Source organism: Perca fluviatilis, chromosome 4 (genome assembly GCF_010015445.1).
Source record: "Perca fluviatilis chromosome 4, GENO_Pfluv_1.0, whole genome shotgun sequence".
Lineage (NCBI taxonomy): Eukaryota > Metazoa > Chordata > Actinopteri > Perciformes > Percidae > Perca > Perca fluviatilis.
In genome coordinates this window covers 20,574,517-20,598,760 of record NC_053115.1, presented here as the reverse complement: position 1 = coordinate 20,598,760, position 24,244 = coordinate 20,574,517, and the positions used below count along the sequence as shown (strand labels likewise).

Here is a 24,244-nt window from a genome sequence, read left to right as displayed (position 1 = left end):
TTTACTTTTAATAGTAAGTACATTTTCCTGATAATACTTACATACTTTTTCAATGCAGGACTTTTACTTGTAAAAGAGTATTTTTACAGTGTGGTATGAGTACTTTTACTTAAGTACAAGATCTGAATACTTCTTCCACCACTGGTTGTAGGGTGTGTAACATCCATAGGTTGGTAGTAAGGGGTCTGTAGAAGTGTGGCAGAGTTCTGCACTCAATATCTGCTCTACCTCTATCCTCTTTTGTATCCTCAGTCTGACTCATGTCAAAGACGTGAGATGGAGTCGTGAAATTTTACATTTCCTATGAATACGTAAACATAAATTTGTGTGTGTGTGTGTGTTACTTTGTATATGCATGTGCCAACACTATGTACAGAAGCAGACAATGGCAGGAGCTCTCAGGTTTGAGCATAAAATCTACACAAAACAAATTATTATAGGCTATACCAGGGGTCTTCTACGTTTTTTAAGCCAAGGACCCCTTAACTAAAAGAGAGACAGATCAGGGACCCCCTACTACATATATTGTATAAAATGAAGTTGCATATTAATCTGGTCCTACAATAACTTTTAGGGCAGCCTAAAGCATTGCGAGGTCCTGGACCCCCTGTTGAAGATCCCTGGGCTATACAATAATAAAAAAATCAACAGCATAACAAACTACAGGCTCCAAAATGACCACTCCCTTAAAACAGTTTTCAACCTGATTGCCAAATTGCCAATTGAGTGTTTAATCCAATTTATTTATATGGTTTAATCCAGGGATCTTCAACAGGGGGTCCGGGACCCTCAGGGGGTCCTCACAGTCACTCCAGGGGGGCCTCCAAATTATTGTTAATTTTTGAACGTTTTTTCAAAAATGAAAGTCTTAACATGATTCCAACATATTATTAGCAAATATCCACAGATACAGTTCACCCCAAAGGATTGACTGTTTCACATTTGTTTCACATTTAAGGGTTAACATTAAAACATGATTTATAAAATCATGCCAACAAGTATCAGGCTATTTGAATAGCATTTTATGCAAAAAAAGGTATCTATAAATGCTTTAGGCTGCCCTAAAAGTTATTGTAGGACCAGATTAATATGCAACTTCATTTAATACAAGATATGTAGTAGGGGGTCCCTGATCGTCTCTCTTTCAGTTAAGGGGTCCTTGGCTTAGAAAACGTTGAAGACCCCTGGTTTAATCCAATCATTTTGAAAAGGCCTACAGATAATCTCAAAGTGCCTGGCTTAATATTAATATTTTTATTTATTTTTTAAACAGACGTGTGTTAAGTAATGCCTCATTTTCAGATGTAAAGTGATAGCTCATCATGTATATCTCCTCTGACTTTCAGCCATGAGGCAACATGTTCAACACTATAGCTGAACCGCTCTTTCTTGTGGCATCAGTGCCATCTCCTGCTGAGCTAAGCACAGAGCATATTAGCAGCCTGTCATGCTGCTGCTACTGAGCGGATTACACTTCATATTTACTGTACATAACCGCCGTGACCTGACAGACGGACACATGGCTTAGACAGAGCTTGCAACACATTATTCTCACTATGCACTTAATACTGGAGCTCTACAACATATTACGTCATATTAATGTAGGCCTACCGTAAAATAAAGTGCGACCACTAAGAATTATAATTCTTAGAGAAAGTCAGGCTCACAAATGCAATACTATCACCAGCCTATATCACCACAACTGTCATCACACAGGGAAACCGTGTTAAATATGAAACTTCCCGCGCATGTGCACGGTTTTATTCAACCCCAACATCTGCAAGGAAATGTCAGCGTTTAAATTAGGGACCAGAAAATGGGTTGAAAAATCAGTTTCAGCTCAGTTTTTTTAGACGCTTGCAGCACCCAGAAGTGAACAGCAGGCGACCCGGAAGGTTTGAAGTCCGACTGAGAGCAGGCAGAGAGAAGAGTCTAATCCTTTATTAAATAGCTATTTCTTCCCTCGCTGGTTCAGGTATGTTGGCCGCTCGATGCAAATTCTCTGCCTCTTTTTTGCTCTTTTCTCTCACACACTAGCTAGCTCTCCTTGTGTCGCTTCGTCACCATTTCTGTTTAGCCCATGCAAAAGTTGTATTTAAAAAAAAAAAAAAAAAAAAAAAAAGAGCATTTGCAGCGCAGAGGTGACACTGCTTTCCTTTCTTCTGTCGTGCAAATAAAAGCTTTCCCTACGCGCCAGTATTAACATCGACATTTGGGTTTATGGATCAGCCGCTGCAGAGCATTCAGCGAAGGCATGATGATTGTTGTAGGAAGTGTCAGGTTTTTTTTTTTCCCCTCCTCGAGCCGGGCTATTCAAACCTGCAAATCAAAGTAAACAATCATTGTACGCTTAATGCAAATACGCACACCCTGACGCATCGTAAGAGCGTTTAATTACATCTGGAGAATTATCTCCTAAATATTCGGATCTGCAGAATATGGCGTCCAGTGCTTATAAAAATAAGACAGGGCTGCCATTTTTGTTTTCCTTTTGTCTGAAATTTTTTAATAAACTGTCTGAGAATGTGGGAGAGGCGGCGGACAGAGCGAGGCGTTGCGGAGGATCGTTTCTCTCCGGAGGAGATGCTCTCGGTTTAAGCTGCTCAGGTTTTAGGCTTTAAAGATCAGATTATGTTTCTTTGGCTTTTGAACGGGAGAATAACTCAGCACGGCATGTACAAAAAAGGACAAAAAGTTAACCGTAACTTTAGTTTCAGCAGCGATGGACTTGTATTTTTCTCTGGAGGTGATCTCACAGCAATGATCCGCTTTCTGTTTTGTTACACTGATGCTGTTTTTGAAGCTGAAATATTGAGATTTAGAAATAGTTTTATGTCTGCAAAATACGTGCCACCTGCACGTCGTTATGGTAACACTACTGACGATCTGTAGGATTTGTATAGCACCTATGTAAGAGAGCATAGATATAGATTCCTCTATGTAGGCCTAATAATACTAACAGGCGGTTATTACACAATTAACAGCATAGCCTAAGTGGGCCACATTGCTTCAGTATCACTTTCTAATATCCGTTGTAAGGGCTGGATGTAAGTTGTAACAAATGGTTTTGTTGATTAATAGATGATTAACTAATGTCTTATAGATCAGTGTACGCCATTATAAGATATTTTGAGTTGCCTCTGATATTTATCTTTTAAGTAATTTGCAGTTAAACATGTTAGTAATTCAAATACATGCTTATGGATTTTGCACTTCGTAATAGGCCACCAAGTCTCCAGTTATGTTAATAAGTCATTAATAAAGGGTCTTTAAAGCCATCAGGTCAGCAGTTGTATGCTTATACTGTAAGTGGATGGTCTGAGAGATTTTTCACAACCTGAAACCCCCAAAGTTGTTCTAAATGGCTTAAGTGATCTATAAAACATCAGTAAACGATGTATTAACCATTAGTCACAAATTACAACCCTTTAACTTCTTAGAAAGTACCAGTACTTCCACAGCAGCCCAGATTAACTACTTTGTAATAATGATAACAAAACAAAAAAAGGACCAACATTTTGATGTAGGCTACTAATTTAATAAATGCCTTGATTGAATGTGTAGAAGAGTCAATCAGAAACAGTTTTGATAATTAATTAATAGTTTCAGTCATTTTTCAAACAAAAATCCCAAACATTCTTTTCTTCCAGCTCCTTAAATGCAAACATGTGATGCTTTTCTTTGTCATATATTATAGTCAACTGAAAATTGTTGGGTTTTAGACTGTTAGTCAGACAAAATGATATGTCTGAGTACATCACCCTGGGCCCTTGGAAACTACATTACCTTTTTCACTATTTTTGTGTCAATATGAATATCCAACTGTAATAATCAAGAAAGTAATCAGCAGATTAGTCAACAATGGAAATAACCGTTATTTTTCAGCCCTAAAGAGCTCCGATGCACCTGCATCAGAAATACTGGACGTACAAGTCTTTTTCCTACCTGCTAGAAATGCTTCAAACCCTTTTACATGCACGCATAAATATTTAAGCTGAATAGAAACTCAGCTGCATTTATGCATAAACATACACAACTATTCTGGCAAAAGTTTAAGTTAGTCCAAAAGCAATGCAGTCTGGACCTTACTCTACAGGTTGATTCTAAGGGGCATACATGCAACATACAGTATAAATGTACAGCAATACACAGTAACTGTAAGTCATATACAGTACCTCCCTACCATAAAATATTTTCTGTGTGAAGCGTGTCGTTTAAAAAAGTGACACAAGGATGTCCAGCTGCCGTCAAACTCCTGAGCCTGCTCTCTCTCGAGGCAGAAAGCCTCCAGGAAGTGAAACTGATCCCCACTGGCATCATTAGAGAAATATTTTGTGGGGTTTACTGTTCGCTCGTACCCCTGAACGTATCGTTTTTGTTTCTCTTGGCTCACGGATCCGGACTGCGTTATGCCTCTGCTAAGCCAAACAGACTAAGGAATGGTGAAGTGTGCCAAAGCACGCAATGCAAAATGTTTTAAAGAAGAAACTTCATACGAGGTTGAGAAGAGAAGCTATGGAAAGAAAAGCCTTTAGCTCAAAACTTCAGCAGCAAGCAGCTCTCTCTGCGAAGGTTTCTGTCCATCTGGCCTAACACAGTGTGCTTTATTGCAGCCCATAGAAATCAAATATTCTCTGTTTTAAAACAGTTATGTCATCCTCTTATTTTGCCATAAAATAGAAAATAACTACTGTGTCACTTACAAATAAGTCTGGTTTCTGTGCAGCATCCTCACTTTAGTTATTCCATGTTCTTTATATTCAGTTGCATAACTGAGCTCTCAGCTTTTGACCATGTCATTCAGGTCTTGCTGTACACTGAGGTGAGACTCAATGTTTCTCTGTCGGGGCCCCGTGTGACGAGGAGGAGACAGACAGAGACAGATTAGGATCTGAGCCACTTCACTTTTACTGTTTTCTCTGATAACCGTTTTTTGGAGAGTTTCCTAGCTGTTGTAATCATGTCAGAGCCTATCTCTCAGGCAGCATGCCCTTCTTGAAGTCTTGTGGTTGGAAAAGCTGCTTTACTCACTTTCACGTCATCCTTTAACAACAGAAACATCCTCTCTGCTATCTCTGATAAAGCACCGTGTAAAGAAACAAGGTCTCCTCTTGCACTTTTGGGAAAGGGGGAGAACTAATACATAATTTCTCTCAGGGCTCCAGACTAACTTTTTTCACTAGGAACACAGTGGCCCCCAACTGAAAATGTTAGGGGCACAACCAGAAAATGTAGGGGCACACACCGTAAATCAACATGCTAACCAAAATATTCACATTTCTACTAATTTCCACTGTATTACTAATAAACACTTTGATAATAGTTGCAGAAATTACAATGTGCTGTTTCAAATTCAGTGTCACTTTTGAAGATGCAACATAGAAGATAAACTGACAGACCCATCGCTGTCAGTAAAAAAAATATATATATATATATTTTTTTATTATTATTGTATTTGTATATAATTTTTTAGCCTGTTCATCATGACCGTTTTTAATTGGTCTTTAATGTTTCATGTAAAGCACTTTGAGTTGCCTTGTAGCTGAAAGGTGCTGTAGAAATAAAGTTGCCTTGCCTTACTACCTCAGCCTGTCAGTCAGTCCCCAGGGCACAGGAACCACCGTTGTGCCTGCTCGTCTCCGAGGAAGTGTAACGTCAACAGCACCGCGACTGCTTTCGCCTCGCCATTAATATCATATTGCAGCAAACGCTGTCTGCGTGAAGTTATGAAAAACTGTAACCACACTTGAAACCACTTTATCAGCATTGCCATGACTCACTGTGACTTCAACAAAACAGCCCACGTAGTTTGCTCCGTCTGCAGCTCTGCGTGTGTGCGAGTGTGTGTGTTTGTGTCAGAGCTCTGCTCTCTGTCAATTTTCAGAGAGGACAGATAAGCTTGGATGTAAAATTCAGTCGCACACTCTCAAATTTTGGTCGCAAAATGTGACCATGTGGTCGCAGTCTGGAGCCCTGTCTCTGAAAACACACTATCACAAGACTGGGACAAGTTATCTCAAACTATCGCGTCAAATAGTCAGCTGCTGCTTGGGCGGAGAGCTACTGACACAAGTTTTTAACCACTGTTTTGTACACTAACAATAGATCTTCACATAAGTTTACAGGAGGCAGTTCTGTTAGGAATATCTTACAGTAGCGGTTCCCACCTAATAAACAAAATTAACCTGAGGGGTCGCAAGATGATTCGAAGTTTCCTCAAATCTTTGCCTTTTCATGTGTAAATAACAACTCTTAACATCATTAAATTAGAGCAAGAAATAAAAAAATCACTCACCTATGATGAGGAGTCATAAGTAAACATTGCTTCGTTTAAGAGATCCCAAGCCAGACTACAAAAGTCTGACTATAAATATGTACTCAATATACATTTCGTTGATGGACAGATGGCTGACCTCACCTTGTTTATGACCCTTATGTATTTATTTCAGGATGGCTGAACCTCTCTTTAACAATCCCTATTTTTGGCCTCCACCTTCCACTATGCCCGGCCAGGTGAGCAACTCTGGTATTCACACTTATTTAGCACACATTAACCTGAAGCAGTAACATCATTGTATTGTAAGTTTAAGGAGTTGTGTAAAGAGTTGTTGTTTTTTAAATGATTTTAAATAATGCACCATTTAAAGGAATAGTTTGACATTTGGGGAAATATGCTTATTTGTTTCTTACTGAGAGTTAGATGAGAAGATTGATACCATTCTTGTCTGCACGGTGAATTTGAATCTTTAAAGCCAGCAACCAAAAGTAACAACATCTGCTGACCAGCACCTTTAAAGCTCATAGATGCAACAGATTATATATGGTTCCTTTATTCTGTACAAAAACTGAGGTTGAAAAATGACAATTACCTTTTTTACTTTATATATTTATTGTGATTGATTAATTAAGTTTATTTTTTACACTTCTGTTTTGCATGGATTAAAGAAAGGAGATATAACATGTTAGTTAGTGAGCTTAAAAAGTGCTGGTAGGGGGTATTGTTTACCTCTGGACAGCCAGGCTAGCTCTAGCTACATAGTTAGCATACAGGCATGAAATCTTCTCATTGAAATGTCAGTAAAACATTATTAAGCCTTTTTGTCAAAAGATCAACATATCCCCAAGGGGTCTCAAGGTTAATCTGAGGGAAAATGTTTTTCTTCTTCTTCTAAGTTTAGCCTATTTTCTTGAGAAATACTGGATACTATCTATTCTGGTTAGATACATCAGAAAAAGAAAGTCCATAACCTGTGATGAGGGGTCAGAAGTAGATGTTGCTTCTTTTTAAGGGGTCACAAGACAAACAGGTTGGGATCCACTGGTTTAATTCAGTGATTCAGATGTTTACAAAGGACGTTTTGGGTACAATGTCACGTATCAACCTCTAGAGGGAACTATCGTCTCATAAAATGACACTACCTGAACTGATGGCTGTTCTCTTGTCACAAATGTTGTTTCCTGGCTGTCAGCTGGATAACCTAGTCTTGATTAATAAAATCAAGGAGCAGCTGATGGCAGAGAAGATCAGACCGCCACATCTGCCCGCTGCCTCAGCCCCTTCCCAACAGCAATTACTGGCTCCCCCCATCCAGTCGGATGGCGGCCAGCACGGGATGTCCAAAACTCACCAGATGCCGGTTCTCCATAGCCCGTCTCAGCCTGATATCGCCCTGCACGCCCGCCCTGCTTCCAGCTCAGTCACAGGTACTCCTCACCTGCCTCACTAGGTCTCACTCTTTACCAGTGGTGGACGAAGTATTCAGATCCTTCAAATAAGTAAAAGTACTAATACCACACTGTGAAAATACTCCACTACAAGTAAAAGTCTTCCACAAATCCTTACTTAAAGGTCCCATATGGTGAAAATGGGTTTTTTGGGGATTCTGTGTGTCATACAGGCTCGGGGGTGTAAAGTAAAAGCTGTGAAAATGTGAAATCGCTCACTGCCGCCATTTCTCCACCCCCCACAAAACTAGACCGCCTCCCAGCTAAACGGGCCAGTTAGAATTTGATGTATTTGCTACGTAGAAACCGGGTAACCAATGGGTGTCGTGTTCCAAAATCGACTTAGACCCGCCCCCTTTTCTAACGTTCGCTTCTGCTGCAGAGAAGAATCTGAGAAGATGCGGGAGTCATGTCTTCCCAGAAAACCGACCATAAGAAATGCATCATTCCAGGGTGGTAGTATGAAATACATCACTGCACTGCCTTCCAAAAGAAAAAGATGTCGCTGACAGGTGGATGGATTTTATTTTTGGAGACTTGCCTCAACCTGTGCCGAGTCAGGCTTTTCAGCTAGCTACTGTATGTAGCTAGCTAGCTACTGAACTGCACATTTCTCACCGCAGTTCGTACTGAATCAGGGGCTATATGATGTCGTATCAAAACTACTGTTGATGAAAGGATCCATTCCCACTATTCAGGACCCTCTCCCAAGCATTGAAACGGTGAGTAAACAACAAACAATTTCATAACGTAGATTACTAACAGAGTTGATAATTTCGTTTTTCCTAATGGTTGGTACATTGAATTGGTTAGTTGGCTGGTTAGCTAGCTGGCTGTGGCATGCTAGCTAACATATGGTTTATCCGTGTGTGTGGGGGGGTGACTGTGCACATTATAACTATATAACCTAGTTGGCTACTGAACTAACTAAAGTTAGTACTGTAGCTAAGTTAACTGTATAGTAACGTTTGATACAGCAAACAACAGTGATGTCGCCTACTATTATAGTTTGTTTGTAATATTGTTAATCTGGGGCCAGGAGGAAACTAGAGATAGTCTGGGACTGATTGTGTGAGTGCATCACATCGTCTTTTAGCAAGATGGCGGAGCGCGTATCCTCAGCGTATCGGTGTTGGTGCTCTCGCCGGTTTCAAGTCCGTTTTTTAGGGGCAAAAGCCCCCAAGTCCCCTGGAGGCGCCAGCTGCTTTTTGCTCCACCCTGCTGTGAGACAGGACGCTGCTCCCGGCTCGCCATTTGCAGCGTCTGATATACAGTATTTTCTTGGCGGGGGAATCTGGCAAGAAAGTACACTAATATGTTATAAACGATACAAATAAATGATTACCTTATTGATATACATGACCGATTCTGTGCAATGCGTCCCCTGCTTGCCAACCCTTTTGATTTCCCTTTCTCTCTCTCTCTCTTCTGTCTTCCTTGACAGACAGATGAGGTTACACAGTATATATTGCAATATATGTTATAAGCTCTACATGTGATTAACCTAGGTAGTTACCTATTATTTATTATATTCACATATATCTGTATTGCATCTAACTTGTTAAATACCTTCTTATAATGCACTGTTTGCACTGCCACTGTTTAATGTTATTTGACTCATCCAAGTGCCTTTATTTGTCATGTATGTTATAGTAGATAGAGGGCGCTACCTCATCATATGTTTTTTCTTTGTGTTCTATTGCTGCTGGTCTCTGAGTTACCACACTTTTTGTTGTATGCCTACAATGAAAAATGAAATGTCTTATGACTTGCAATACTATCACACTGTCTCCTTCCCATTTCCTAACATATCTGAATTTATTCTTAGGGACCATTACACGTTTCCCAGGGCCAGTACCTCTCGGAGTATTGGCTGCCAGACTGACCCCTTCCTAAAAGATCTGTTGGAACCCAACTATCCAAGGACACTACTAAGACTCAGAGGTACTAAGCAGAGGTTTGTGAAATTGAATTTTTGTAAATGTTAGTTTACCTGTTGTTGTATTTTATTTACATTTGTATTTATAAGCTGATAAGTCAAAAGTAATCATTTGAATGATTACTGGTAATAGTTATTCCCAAATTATATATCTATGGACCTTACAGTATATTCCCATTGCAGTTGAAAGAGGAAAAAAAAAAGAGGAAACAAATATGGGAACCTTATCAGTGAGATATAGTACATAATGTGGGCAGACATAGAACATTGATCTTAGAGACTGTATACAGATATTGTCCTATGCACTACATGATATGTATTTATGTATAGGGTTGGGTACCGAAACTTCGGTGCCAATAGGGAACGGTGCCGACGTAAACGGTAGTAACGAGACTGAAAAGACGAAAGTTTCGGTTGCCTCATTTGGGTCTTGACTTTATACTACACCTGACAGCACGTAACGTTAGCCTACCTTTAGCTAGCAGCTGGATTAAACACCGGTAAAATGCTGACAGCTAACGTTAAACAGTGTAAAGTGTGACTGTATTTCACTGTGGAGGACTTCAACAGCGGGATGTAACAGTCTGCTCTGCAGCGCAGCAGCTGCTGCCGTTTTCGCAATTCATAGATATACAGTAGTAGTACTAGTAGTACTAGTAGTACTATGTTTATATGGTCGGAATTAAACAACACAGACTGTGCGTTCACTCGCAGCTGCCGTTGTCGGAATTAAACAACACAGACGGTGCGTTCACTTGCAGCTGCTGTTGTCGGAATTAAACAACACTGACGGTGCAGTCACTTAAAACAGGTAGCCTCGTGGTGCATTCACAGTAATTGTAAAATACCCTTTTCCCATCTGGGGTTCAACAGCAATTTACTGGTGAAATAAGTTATTGTTATAGTTATTACATTATTATTAAATCTTTAATTTTGACCATGGCCTTAGCAATAAACAAGTCACTGACTGTTGTTTACTACCCTTATTTTTTTTCTTCTTCTTTTTTTTTTAACTTTATTGAAAAGTACCGGGTCAGGCACCGTTTAGGCACCGGCACCGTTTTAAAAGTATCGATTTAGCACCGGAATCGAAAAACAAAAAAACGATACCCAACCCTATTTATGTATCATGATAGTATTTTATGTTTGTTATTACTGCTATTTCAAATGAGCCACAGTCTACATACTATCTGACCAGATTATTTAAAAAACTACAAAAAAAAGTTTTGATCTGTGCCATTTCCTCAGGTAGCTTAGCACAGTGTGTAGACTTCTCTTTCTTTGTACAATGTATTGGAGTAATAAAATACACACCCATTACATAATTTGCATTGTTGTTGCAGACTCTATCTCTCAGCATCCCACTTGAATGAGAATGCCAACCGGCCACAGTCAAAAGTGCTCCGGGAGATCCTGACCTTAAACTGGCCTTCCCAAAAGCGAAGAAATGGGGATACAGCCTCAAATGAAGGAAGATTGAGCTGACATTCTGTAAGTAAATTATCACAACATGCAACATTAATTCAATTTTATTTTATTGATAGTGTCAAATCATAACAGAAGTTTTCTCAGGGCACTTCATGTAGAGCAAGTACAATCACACATCTACCAGAGCCGCATATTTCACATCAGAAGAGCAAACTATAATTCTACATAAATATGAAGAGCACAGTCACGGTTTTACAGGCAAAAAGCAATACAGTCACTGCTTCCTAAAACAGGAGGACAGCTGGCAAAAAAAAACAGACGCTGTAAACACGCAAATCACAACGCTTACTAATATCACTTCCCCATCAGTCAGTGCCAAGATCTGACCATAATTACACTGTGCTTTCCATAAACTACTTTAAACTATTATTTTAGTTGCAACCCCAACAGTGGTAAGATATTGTGAGAGCAAATAATTTATATAACAACATAATTCAAACCGCAACACACGGCTCAAGTAGCCGACAAATAGCCCTGCACGTAATTACCTCCGCTGAAAATCTATATCTTTCATAACAAGTGATCCACAGTCGTGATACACAAAACCCTGGGTTGAACCTGAAGTTACCTCTTTAATGCCAAATCTTGCATCGTATTGCTATTATTTTTATTAGTCATATTGCTATTATTATCTCTTCCTTCCTTTCTTGTTGATGACAGTTTCTCTCTGCAAAATAATTAATTCATATGTTACACTTAAAATGATTTTACATTAAACATTTATTTCTGTAAAAATACAGATACAGTTCAGGTCAGGATCACTCTCTGTAGCGTACACACTTAAACTCGTTCATCACGTACTGGCAATTACTTCTACTGTAAGCATTAGCTACTGATGCCCAGTGTATTGTAAAGCCTAGAGCGCCCTCTGCTGACATGCTGAGCTTAGCAGGAACAACCTCACCCATTCAAACACATGTACTCAAATGACCCTGTGACCAGACAGAGATACAGAGAAGTAATAAAATAGTTTATTTATGTTTTGAGTCCTTGGGTTCTAATCAGTTCAAATATTAAAACGGGGGCTAATATTTGTCTGTCTTGTACAACACACCGGGTCACATATACATTTAGTAAATTGCTATTAAACATTACATGTTAATAAAAAAATAAATTAAATTAAAACATAATTCTTTCATTCCACAGGCTATGTGTTGTCCCTGACCCAGCACCTTTTACTGAAGAGCTGCAGAAGATCACCATTCCAGAGGATCTCAGCGCTGAGCCAGTCAGAGCTCAGGTTGTTGCAACTGTTATTATCGGACTATTTCTACTACAGTTCATATCACTAAAGAACAGTAGGTTCTGTCCCAGGTTTCTGCCTGTTAAAAGGAAGTTTTTCCTCGCCACTGTCACACCAAATGCTTGCTCTTGGGGGAATTGTTGGGTCTCTTTAAATAAAATTGAATTGAACATTTATATGCTTCTGTTGGCAATTGTTTCTCTGCTGTGGCCCTCACACGTCTTGGTGTTGTAAAACAGGAATTCAACTTCGGGCGGCATCCACTCACAATGTCCACATGTGCACCTGTAGTAACATTAAACATCAACTGAAGCATGAAACAAGAAAAGTACGTCAATTGGTTTAATTCAATGAAAACAATTTGAATGCATTTGTAAACAAAAAAATCACTTTAATACTTGATCTGGGTGTTTTCAAATATTTAGTACTGACTGGAGAATGTATATGAACATTATGTTTGAACATTACATATGAACGACATTGCGAAGACCGAGGTAAGAACATTAATATCTGTAGTAATTTCCTTCATATTCGTAAATTCTGGTACATATGAAACTACAAATAAGGTCGTACTATATTGTCTACCGGCGGTCCCAGGGGACCTCCATGCTGCTGACACCGCTGCCTTTTCCAGGCAACAGCGGTGCACACAGAGCCGGGATAACAGGTGGGCGTGTGTCAGGTAACGCTATGTGCCGTGCACCGGAATATAAACAGACCCATCACGACAGTATGATAATAACATGAAAACACATCATTCACTCTAAGTGGTTTCTGTGACTTTCAAAGATTTAAAACCCAAAAGACGCCAAAAATACACAGCCACCATACAACGTTAGCCTTAGCCCCAAATAGCCACATCACTGAAGACACACTTGTCTAACGTTAGCTGACTATGTCTAAAGCGTTACATACTAAAATAAAAACACAATCAACTTACCACTCTGAAACGTCCTGCTGACCAGAAATGCTAAAATAAATGAATTGGTCCTCTTCACTTGAATCCTCTGAACTTGAGTATTCAGGCTCTAACTGGTAAGGTCTTGCAGATCCTGCAGCCATGTTCATAGTAGGATTCTGATTCCAGGCCGCATTCTATGTTTATCTGTGCTTAGCCAATCAGAGCGTTCGGCTCTTTAGTTGTAGGCTGAACATTCCATCCAGCAGGTAATCCAAGCGTGTGTGGGAGGGGAGAAAAAGGGCTCTCAGAAAAGTTTGGGAAAATCAACCCAACTCTTTTTTTGGGGTAACACTATTAAATTAGTGTTTAATAGACACATATGAACGGTACAAATATAAGTTTAAGTGTCACCATATGGGACCTTTAAGTAAAAGTATGTAAGTATTATCAGAAAAATGTTAATCAATCAATTTATTTGTCATGTGAAATCATATAAAATACAATTTCAGTGAAACATAAATTGCTCAGTTCCTACAATTTACGCATTAGAACAGTCCTCATAGAAGCTCTACCTTCCACCCCACCGCAACATCTTTAATGATAATCTTTAATGGTTCCTTTAGCCTTTTTCTTGCTGCGTCTGGTACCGCCTTTTGAGCCGGACGAACCACTCTTTGCAGGACCTTGTGGTCCTGTTCAGGACTGTTTCCGTACCAGGCAGTGATGTTCTCAGTCAGGATGCTTATAATGATGCAGGAGTAGAAATTGCTCAGTATTTGAGGTGATAACCGAAATTTTCTCAGGCCTTTTTTCCTATGAGAGTTGCTCAGTGGCACATGAAGCCTTCATGGAGCCAAAAAATACCCGGATCTTTAAACACCGTAGACCTCTGGAGTGTGCAGGAGGCAGGACATGATGCTGATTAAACTGTGTCACGAATCTGTTTGTAATTTGGTCATAAACATTTAGAATGTAGAATATTTGTTGATAGCCCTAGTACAGTTCAATTCTGTAAAGTCTGTTGCAGCCAGAGACTGACTGCAATGGAGTATATAGCAGGACTTTATACTGTGAAAAATCAACAATAAAGGCTTCTAAACCAAACGCTACACAACCGGACATGTTCCAGCAGGAATGTGATCCGAAATTAACATCAGCAATCAAGATTACTGGTTTCCCTGATGTTAGCATGTAGCTACATGTTGCAGTGGATGTAATGTAGACACTGCAGTAGTGTGTCCATATATAGAAAACTGGTTTGGTAAGATGTCATACCAAGCTGGTTTTCTGTTTATGGTCTAGAAAAAAAAAACAGTTGAAACCAGAGCTTTTAGAACAGTGTGAAATCTGAGGATTTAGCTCTAGCAACTAGCAAATCTAGGATTTCTTTTAAAACACGTTTACCCTCATTATTTGAAGCGTTGGCCAGTTCAGTATGAACATCCGACATTGTAACATAAAATATACAGAACAGAAAATACAGAAAAGCATAATAGGTCTCCTTTAAAGTATCAAAAGTAAAAGTACTCATTGTGCAGAAAAATGTTCCCTCAGTGTCAGTGTTTTTACTTTAGATATGATGTTTTTGGATTCGTATTGCTGCTGCATTAATGTGTATGTTGCATTTACTGCTGTATATGTTTTTACTCTTTTATACTGTTGGGTAGTTCAATCTACAATACATCATATTCTGTAGGATCGTCATATGTTTGTAGCGTCGTTAACCTGTGAGAAACACGTATCTCTAAAAAGTTAACTTTTCATGGTGTCAGAAAAACAGCCCGGTTTTCAGCTTTGTGACAATGCATTTTCCAATTGATCCAAGAGGCTTTTAAAAACTTTATTTAGCTTAAGAAGTAGGAGAATTGTCTTAACACATTAAGGCAACCACTCATCCTACAGTTTATCACAAACATTCAAAATCACCAAATTTGGAGATACATGGTTTTCACTGGACATGAAGAGAATGAAAAAAATTTAACTAGTAACTCAATATGTCAGATAAATATAGAGAAGTAGAAGTATAAAGTTGTATAAAATGGAAATACTCAAGTACATTGAATTGGTATTGAAGTACAGTACTTGAGTAAATGTACTTAGTTACATTCCACCACTTCTTTTTATTGATCTGCAAGAATTGTATCCATCCTGCATCATCAGAGTTGGTTCAGCTTCTCTCAGTTCCCTCTTACCAGGGCCCTCTTTAACAAATGGGAATTTCCCTGCATTTTCCCTACATGTTTACCAGGTCGGATTCTGGGGGATGTAAACTTGAATCTGGACGATAAGGCAGCTATAAAAGCCAGAGGATTATGGGAAGATTGGCATCTGCGTCAACTTATAGACCATCCCTCCAGGACGAACCACGTCTCAGGTAACTACAGTTTGTACAGTTGGTACTCCCTGTTGCTGTAGAAATAAAGAAACACAGAAACAAAGATTGTTGTCTTGCTCAGGTCTGCAGTTTGTGGGTTTCATTCATCATTAGTTCTGGAAATAATGTTGGGAAATTTGGACTTTTCTGTACTGCACTTATGTGTAGAAGAATATACACTTAATGGAAAATGACTTTTCAAACACAAGACAGTCGTGTTTGCCAACCATCCTACCATATGTCCATTATAGCTTATATACAGTATATGTTAGCTGTTTGTCCATGTAGTTACAGTTTGTCTGTGTTTGCATGATTGTTTCCCTTTATATATGGATTGGCAATTTTGATGACAACTTATTTCAGTCCTGTCCTTGCCTGTCCAACTTTTGCACTGATCAGGTGTGGCACTGGCATCCAGAACAGGTAACCTCAACACCTCAGAGATCATCACCCCCACCACGCCCACCTCGAGCAGCCACAGCCGGCTGGGCCGAGCCCCCACACCTCACCTCATCTCAGGGTTAGCCTGCAGCCACGGGATGGAGCCTGGGAAAAACAACGGGGGCCTCGTCGGACTCCTCGGCCCTCCTCCAAAGGAGGAACGGGGGCGTAAGAGGATCAAAGCAGAGAATGGGTCGTCTCTTTTGGTGGTGCCCTACCCGATCCTAGCCTCAGGCAACGACCAGTCCTGTGTCACCATCACTGCCAAACAGGGAAAAACCTACAGGTATGAAAGGACTTTTTTTTTTAAAGATGGATGCATAGATAACCGAAGTGCAGTGCCTCTGACTCACAATTCCAGGAATCCAGTAAATCTCCCTCTGTACTCTGAAATATGGTTAAATCTACAATAAAGAATAAAAAAAAAAAAATAGAATTGAACTTATTGTCCCAGATATTTACCAAACACAGACTCCAATGAGGGAAGAGGTACTCCGATTATTAACTTGGGTAAAAGTAAAGATTAAAACGAAATGAAAACTATACAACAATACTTAAAATGTTACTTAAAGCGTCTATAATAAATAATTTTATATTTATGAATCAAATGACAAATGTCTAATCTGAAAGGAGTCGCTTGTATACTCCACAGAGAATTTAGCACCTGACTCTACAGTTCCTGTCAGTTCTAAGAGTATTTCAGCATCTTGGTTTACTCTCACCATTCTTACTTCCATTCACACAAACAAACAAAAATATGACTCCAAATGAATGCTAAGTTTGCAACAAGGTGATGAATTGTGTTTACAGCTTGTTTCTGCTGCCCTGCTGGCCAAAAACCAGTTATCGGTTATGGTTATTGCAGGTTAAATATACAAGCAAGTAAAAATACATTCCTTAGCAGGTAAATATATATAAATATCAAAAGTACTCACCATGCTATTATACATTATAATGAACTGATCATGTGTTTTGTATATAATAAATGTATCTGCTATTAATGATAGATGTTTTATAAATGTTTTATAAATGTAATGGAGTAAAAAGTTTAAAGTAACAAAGTGGAAATACTTAAAGGAATATTTCACCGCTGGAAAGCTGAATATATCTTTAAATTGGGTCACTTATGTAGTAGAAATGTGAAAAAAAAATTGAAATTGGTGCCTTCTAGGACGAGAAAAGCCAGAAAATGTGTTTTGGTCTTATATGGATGAAAAACACCAAATCCCAGAATGCACCTGCTTCGTTGCTTTGAGTCTACTCCCAAGCCACGCCTACCGCTTGACAGACCGACAGAGGCATTCAACTCAAGCGTGTTTTACTGTCATTTCAACCATATACACGAAACAACGTTTCATCGTGACTCAAGTGGTGTTACACATTTAACATATATAAAAACGACATTATATAAAAACGACATACGAAACAGGCTACATTTAGTACACACACTTTAGGCTCCGTAAAGTTCAGCTAACGCATACTAGCATTAGCGCTTGGTGGGCTGTAAACACCGGGCATAAACACAGCCGTGAATTAGTGTGTAATGTAGAATGGTCGGCATTTAACAGTCACAAACTCCACCAGCAGTTAGCAGTTAAATGGATACAAATCACCACATTTCTGCGCCACTCGGTGTTAACACAGCCCACCTCTTTTACCTGGCGACAGAGCATCTCTAGCTCGGAGGGCTAGCAGGCCTGGTAGCTGGACAGTCCGGTACACTATTCAGGCGGGTTTCCATAACAACAAAAACACGGCAGTCTCTGAACTCACGTTGGGAGTGTCGTTGAAGTTGGATGTAGTCCAGTTTGTGGTCTAAATGAGCGGACACTTGCAAGCAGGATCCGTAAAGTTCAGCTAACGCATACTAGCATTGGTGTAGCTAAACAGTATAAACACAGCCGTGAATTAGCGTGGAATGTCGAATGGTCGGCATTTAACAAGCTCCACCAGCAGTTAGCAGTAGCTAGTTGGATTTTATTTCTACACCAGTCCGTTTAACACAGCCCACCTCCACGGGCCGGCGAGAGCAGCCTGGTAGCTGTATAGTCCCGGTTCCGGTACACTGTTGTTCAGGCATGTTTCCACAACAACAAAAACACAGCAGTCACTGAACTCACGTTGGGATTTTCGTTGAAGGAGGATGTAGTCCAGCTTGTTGTTTAATGAGCAGACACTTGCAAGCAGGATGGCTGGGACAGGTGGACAGCTAGCGTTAGCTTTCCACCTAGCCGATGAGGATGTCCCCTAGCCGCGCTGGCGATTGAGCGACACCGCTGGTCTCCGTGCAGGCGAAAGCTCACGTAGTGTGCCGAGTATTGCGTCTGTAATAACGTTTCCTCCATATTCTCCGATCTGTACCGATGTATCCCGGTGGTACACACGTCCGGTAGTTTGAATGCAGATAATTGTTGTAAATGTTTTCTGCTGAAAACCGAGAGCCTGTTTAGCGAAGATTCAAGATGGCTGACAGTCGTTTTCATTCGGAATACCTCGGCCAGACTCGGCAGTCCAACCCCCTGTGGGCGTGTTGAAAACATACGGAAGTAGATCCTACTACTGGCTGTAGTCCTTTGCCTCTGGCCCAAAAATCTTCCAATGACGCAAAAATCGTCATTTTACGTCATCGGAAGATTTTTTCCAGGCCCCAAATGCAGAAATCTCTCGTCTCAGGGGGACATGAGGGAGGGAGGCATGGTCATTCAGAAATACTATCGGGTTTCTACTGATACAAAGCTGAATGCTAAATCGGTGAAGTATCCCTTTAAGTAATGTACAAGTACCTCAAGAAATACTTAACTCTTCACCACTGACGGACACAGACAGACAGTTTTAAGTGTTTTAACATTGTTACACAGTTTTGAGATTTTGAACGTGAACAGGGGCCTGTTTCATAAAACCAAGATAAGAGATTAAGCTGGGATTTCCCCATTATCCTGGATGAATTTAGCCTTGACTCGGTTTCACGAAAGCGGAGGCACATAAATCACCATGGAGATTTAGTCTGTGCAGTTAGCCTGCTCCCGACCAGGCTAACAGCCAGGATTTATTTAATCCTGGAGTCTTTTCTGATCACCCAGCAGTGGTTTTAACCTATTGTTATCAGCCTGGATTAAAATACAACAGGTGCATATTGCTGTTCATTTAATTATTTAAAGTTGTGACCATTATCAAATGTCATTGTTACTGTTATATTGCTGTATGAAAAAAAAATTCTAATGTGTTTTAAATGAAGTCTGTTACTAAGGGCAATACATAGAATGCTGTACATTTCTATAGTTGACCAATGCACCTTGAATTATTTTAGTTGATTAATTTTTTTTTAATTCTTTTAACAATAAGGATCATGTTTGTTCCGCTTCCATGTGCATTGTATTTGGCATTCTTAGCACACAATTTGTGTTGTCCAGTAAACTGGGACTATAATTTGGGAGAATTGTACAATTTTAAGAACATATCCTAATTGTACAATCCTCCCAAATTATAGACTTAGTTCACTGGACCAGTAACTATCTAGTGATGTAGGCTACTTTACATTCATGTAACAACAGGGAGAGGACACCTCAATGGTTTTTGACCTTATATTTTGCTGGGGGAAATAACCAATGAATATACTCTGTTCCATTCATGTTTATAGTGTGCATGGAATTTATCACTTCATTATCTTTATAGTTTCTAGATTTTAGAGTCCAATTTCTTCAGTGTCTTTATTTTCTTGTGATCGACCTCGCGGTCTTTTGAGGAAAGCCGTGGACGGGCATCTATCTGAATTACTTCAGCCTGGCTCGATCTAGTCGCTCCTCCTCAGCCTGGCTTGGCCTTCGTGAAACGCACCAAGCCAGGATGTACAGGTTAGACTAGGTCAAGCCTCGCTTTATCAGTTAGCCTGGATTTATATATTCTGCTTTTGTGAAACAGGCCCCAGATGTGCAAATAGGAAGCAAATGGAAAGTGCTAAAACCTTCATCAGAGTCAACAGGCAGAGTCAAAAGTGCAACGGGCCACACTTGGTCTTGCTCAATAATGAGGACAAATTTACAATTCAGCTTGTGTTCTGGGGATTCATGTGTCTCTCTGAGGGGGACCTTTGTGTCAAGTCAATTTTTAGTTTATATTAAGAAATGTATTAATATTAAAATAATATAAGATAATGTGTTTATATAGCCCAATGCTAACGTGAGTCTTCTATCTGTTTTGCTGTGTTTCTGAAACAGGTGTAAAGTTTGTCCGCTGACCTTCTTCTCCAAGTCAGACATGCAGATCCACTCCAAAACGCACACAGAGATGAAGGCTCACAAGTGTCCTCACTGCACTAAGTCCTTTACAAACGCATCGTACTTGGCCCAGCACCTGCGCATACACCTGGGCGTCAAACCTTACCGCTGTTCCTACTGCGAGAAATGTTTCCGCCAGCTCTCCCATCTGCAGCAGCACACCAGGTCAGATCTCTGACAATTGGTTTTGTCATTTTATTGATATCCACCAAAGCTATGATGAGCATAAGTGTATTCTGTTGTTAATCCTGCTTAAATAACATACTTTATATTCTAAGCTGGAACAGCCCACTTGTACTATTAGCCCACTAATAGTAAGCTGTGGTGGAATTTGATTGTAATCAAAATGATTTATGAACACACTTGGGGTAATCTTTTCCTTAAATCACAGATTACATTTTATTTTATAATTTCATTTAAAAAAAACTTCCCTGTCAAGCAAGTATGAAGGGTAAAAATTTTTTTAATTTGAGTGCACAAGTAGATCACAGGTAGTTCTTCATATTAAAAGGGTATTACAAATTACAGAAGAATATAAAAAATGTTGTCTTTCCTCTAATGATTACTGCTGTAACCATAAAGATAGTTTAGGTTTTATGTAATATTCCCCAGACTACTAACTATGAATAGTTTTCCTGGAAACTCTTTTACTGAAGAAATATTCTATGAAAACTGTGAATTATCCAGAAATAACACTGATTCTGAAGAAGACAACATTTACCCTTCTAATAAATGTTTTAAAATAAACATAAAAACTGTACTTTTTGTAAAGACAATATTGAAACCACTGACTTAATTTTCTTGTTCTTAAAGTTTGTTTAGTTATAGTCTCCCATTGCTCCATTTACAATACAATACCTTTATCTATGATCTTTGACAGAGAAATTAGCAGAGGTGTATAGTCCAGGTGCCAGAAAGTAGAAATCCTGTCCAGCAGCTGTCCCAACCATCACTAAACCAGCTCCTCTACCAGGTAGATGAGCTCGTTAGTGAAAACACCTGTTCTAGATGTAGAGGCAGATCCAAAAATATGGCAGGATTTTTACTTTCTGGCACCTGGACTATACACCTCTGGAAATTAGTGATACATTCTGCTAGAGAGCTAATAACATTACTTCATTAATTGGATAACGCTTTCATGTTTTGTCATACAATGTTTAAAGGAGAGGTTCAAAATGTGTCAAGTCTTTCTTTCAAGGTGCTGTACTCGACATTCAGAACATTAATATTGCAGTAAACAAATGGTTGCTATGTAACGATACAGTGGAGTAATGGTCTCCTGAGAAGAGAATTAAGTCACCCTACCTCTGTGTGTCTTGCAATCTAAGCTTTGCTGTTTTTTGTTTTAAAAACCAGTCCGGCATGTTAGTGCACCTGAGTGCCTTGTGCACCGGTATCTGACGCAGAGAGCCTTGTTGAACCTTTAAACCGCAGTCTTTTAATGGTCAATATACTGTAGGCAATATGGGCACCTGACTGCCATTTTAAGACAGACTTGAAAAACCGTGAAAAAAAATTATAAAATTATGCTAGCACCACAATCAAAATCGTAGAACTCTCCGAAATTATTGCATCACTCAATACTACTACAAGTGAGAAAATGTAAACTTAAACTTGATATATTTTTTTGTAATTCTGGTTAACTGACCCTTTAAAATTGCGTGAACTTGTTGTAGTATTAGGAATTGGTGTTTAAGGTCCAGTCAGTTAGGAAGGGGTGTAAAGGTACCCTAGTTATCACAGTCCTTTTTCCTTCTTGTTTACTCTTTGCTGGCCACCTTTTGTCGCTCTGCACACACGCTGCTGGGTAAACCAATACAAAATTCACCTTTAATAGTGTTACATTTAATAAAGAGATTAATTAAGTTTCGGTTGTTTTGTTATATTAGTTTTGAAGCTTCCTGTCTGACCTGTTTGAAAAGAGTTTCAGTTGCTTAATGATTACCTAATTTTTCAGAATCCACACAGGTGATCGGCCGTACAAATGCGGCCATCCAGGATGTGAAAAAGCTTTTACTCAGCTATCTAATCTGCAGGTAAACATTAAACGCATTACCTCCGCCAGCCGTTTTACAGCCTTGATCCACCACTTCTTAAACTGTGAGCCGATACCCTTCGCAATGCTGCACAAAAGTGACTCCGTTTCTATGTATGTTTTTTTTTTTTGTTATTTCCCCTGCTGAAGTCCCACCAGAGGCAGCACAACAAGGACAAGCCCTTCAAATGTTCCAACTGTTACCGTGCCTATTCAGACTCTGCCTCGCTGCAGATCCACTTGTCTGCACACGCCATCAAAAACGCCAAGGCCTACTGCTGCAGCATGTGCGGCCGGGCGTACACGTCGGTGAGTTAGAAATCCAATTTAAGTTAAATTTTCAAATCTGAACTAACTGCAGTGGAGATGATTAAAAGTGTTGTTGTTTTTTCCAGGAGACGTACCTTATGAAACACATGTCTAAACACACAATGGTGGAACATGTGGTGTCCCATCATTCCCCCCAGCACAGGACAGAGTCTCCCACCATCCCTATACGGATCTCCCTCATCTGAGCTCCTCACCCATCCATCTCCTGTCCTCCCATCAGAGACGTTTCCTGTGAAACTCTTCTGATGGACTTTGAACCCATAAATGGGTTCCAAAAATGTGACAGATTGTACAAGTATCTTGTGAAGAGGTGCTCTTTTATTGAGTATATCCTCCTTTCCTTTCTTGCTGACCAGATAGTATTATCGGGGACATCCAAAGATGACTTCTCAGCACTTTCAGGCCTGGAAATGACAGGCCTAAAAATGTCTTTTTCTATTTGACTTCACAGAAAAAAATACAAAGTAAGTATTGCTCCAGGCAGCTACAGTGCATACAGTCTTTTTAAACCTTTTTGTGTTATAACAAAATTACATTGTCTTTTTTAAATGGTCCATAACTTTCTTTACTCAAGTCTTTGCAAAAAAATAATATTTGCATCAGAAATAGTCTTCCGTTAGCTGAGTGGCCAAGTGAACATAAAGGTGAATGCTTATATAATGTGTATTCATGTATATTGTGCCACTTTTTATGTCAGTGTTTGCAATCTTTCACCAATCATGTGGCCATAACGCACTCTCACCCTGTTGCCAACATCGGACTGACTAGGATGTGTGACTCATAATGGATGGATGGTTGGATATATTTTATTTTACATGTATTTTGTAATGTTTAAAAATATGCTCAAAGCTTTCCTCAAGTTTAACCTGGTCAAGTTTAAAAAGTGCTTTAGATCTCCTAAAATATAAGTACTGTTAAAAAGTGTTTGATAAAAAGAAAAAAAAAAAACACACAAAATCTGATTTGAAACTATAATTGATGCAATGAATGTGAGAGATTCTGCTTTCAAATGCTGTTAAGTACAGGAAGTGAATTGAAAATGTGTTTTTGTAAAAGTCAAAACCCCCTAAAAATATAATAATCTATATGCATTTATTTTGCCAAATTTGCCACAATATTTATAATTATGATGTTCATATTACATTGAATCATGCACTCAGTGCTTTTTTGTCCACGTTACGTGTGCAAATGAATAAATGTTACACCACCACTCTGCTGCTGCTGCTGCTTCACAGACAGATGTGTTACTTTCCTAGAAAACATTTATGTGGTCACTCTTTTTGGTTTTCAGCTATAATGTGTAACAGAAGCATTACACATCTTTGAATACTAATTTTACCATTGTTTTATTAATTAAAACTTTGCCATTTTATATGCATTTAAGCCTTAACTTTGTTACAACTCTAGGGTCCACGCTGTTGTTTTATCACTTTACATTTGCCTTTTACATCATAGCATGCTCTATACTGTAAATAAACTATATTAGCTGTCAAA

The 24,244-nt window shown here is 39.3% G+C and overlaps 2 protein-coding genes and 1 long non-coding RNA gene across 5 annotated transcripts in view; 2 read left to right on the top strand and 1 right to left on the bottom strand.

Moving 5' to 3' along the window:
* LOC120556874 overlaps positions 1-7,752 on the bottom strand; it is a 12,881-nt gene extending 5,129 nt beyond the window's left edge. The window contains exon 1 of one of the 2 annotated variants that reach the window (XM_039796687.1): positions 7,629-7,752. The gene's annotated coding sequence lies outside the window, so the exon portion shown is untranslated. The remainder of the gene's footprint in view (positions 1-7,628) is intronic. The other variant, XM_039796688.1, reaches the window with a different exon arrangement.
* znf362a (zinc finger protein 362a) lies at positions 1,769-24,244 on the top strand. Of its 2 annotated transcripts, none has more exons than XM_039796686.1 (9): positions 1,769-1,975; positions 6,450-6,513; positions 7,503-7,704; positions 15,545-15,670; positions 16,070-16,397; positions 20,326-20,550; positions 22,343-22,421; positions 22,571-22,729; positions 22,816-24,244. In XM_039796686.1, the coding sequence occupies exons 2-9, from the start codon at positions 6,451-6,453 to the stop codon at positions 22,933-22,935; spliced, it is 1,302 nt and encodes a 433-aa protein (XP_039652620.1). In that variant the 5' UTR covers positions 1,769-1,975; position 6,450; the 3' UTR covers positions 22,936-24,244. The 2 variants fall into 2 exon arrangements, with proteins under 2 accessions (XP_039652620.1, XP_039652619.1); XM_039796685.1 differs by having other exon boundaries at positions 7,470-7,704.
* Positions 9,581-13,740, top strand: LOC120556878. The gene is made up of 3 exons (XR_005638904.1): positions 9,581-9,682; positions 11,008-11,155; positions 12,299-13,740. It is a non-coding gene; the product is annotated as an uncharacterized LOC120556878 (long non-coding RNA).

Bases quoted from the DNA above. Each gene is read 5' to 3' on its own strand.
- znf362a (XM_039796685.1), top strand. From the start codon at position 6,451: ATGGCTGAACCTCTCTTTAACAATCCCTATTTTTGGCCTCCACCTTCC. The intron at 15,671-16,069 runs GTAACTACAGTT...TGCACTGATCAG, and splicing joins CAGGACGAACCACGTCTCAG to GTGTGGCACTGGCATCCAGA. The intron at 16,398-20,325 runs GTATGAAAGGAC...TTTCTGAAACAG, and splicing joins AAACAGGGAAAAACCTACAG to GTGTAAAGTTTGTCCGCTGA.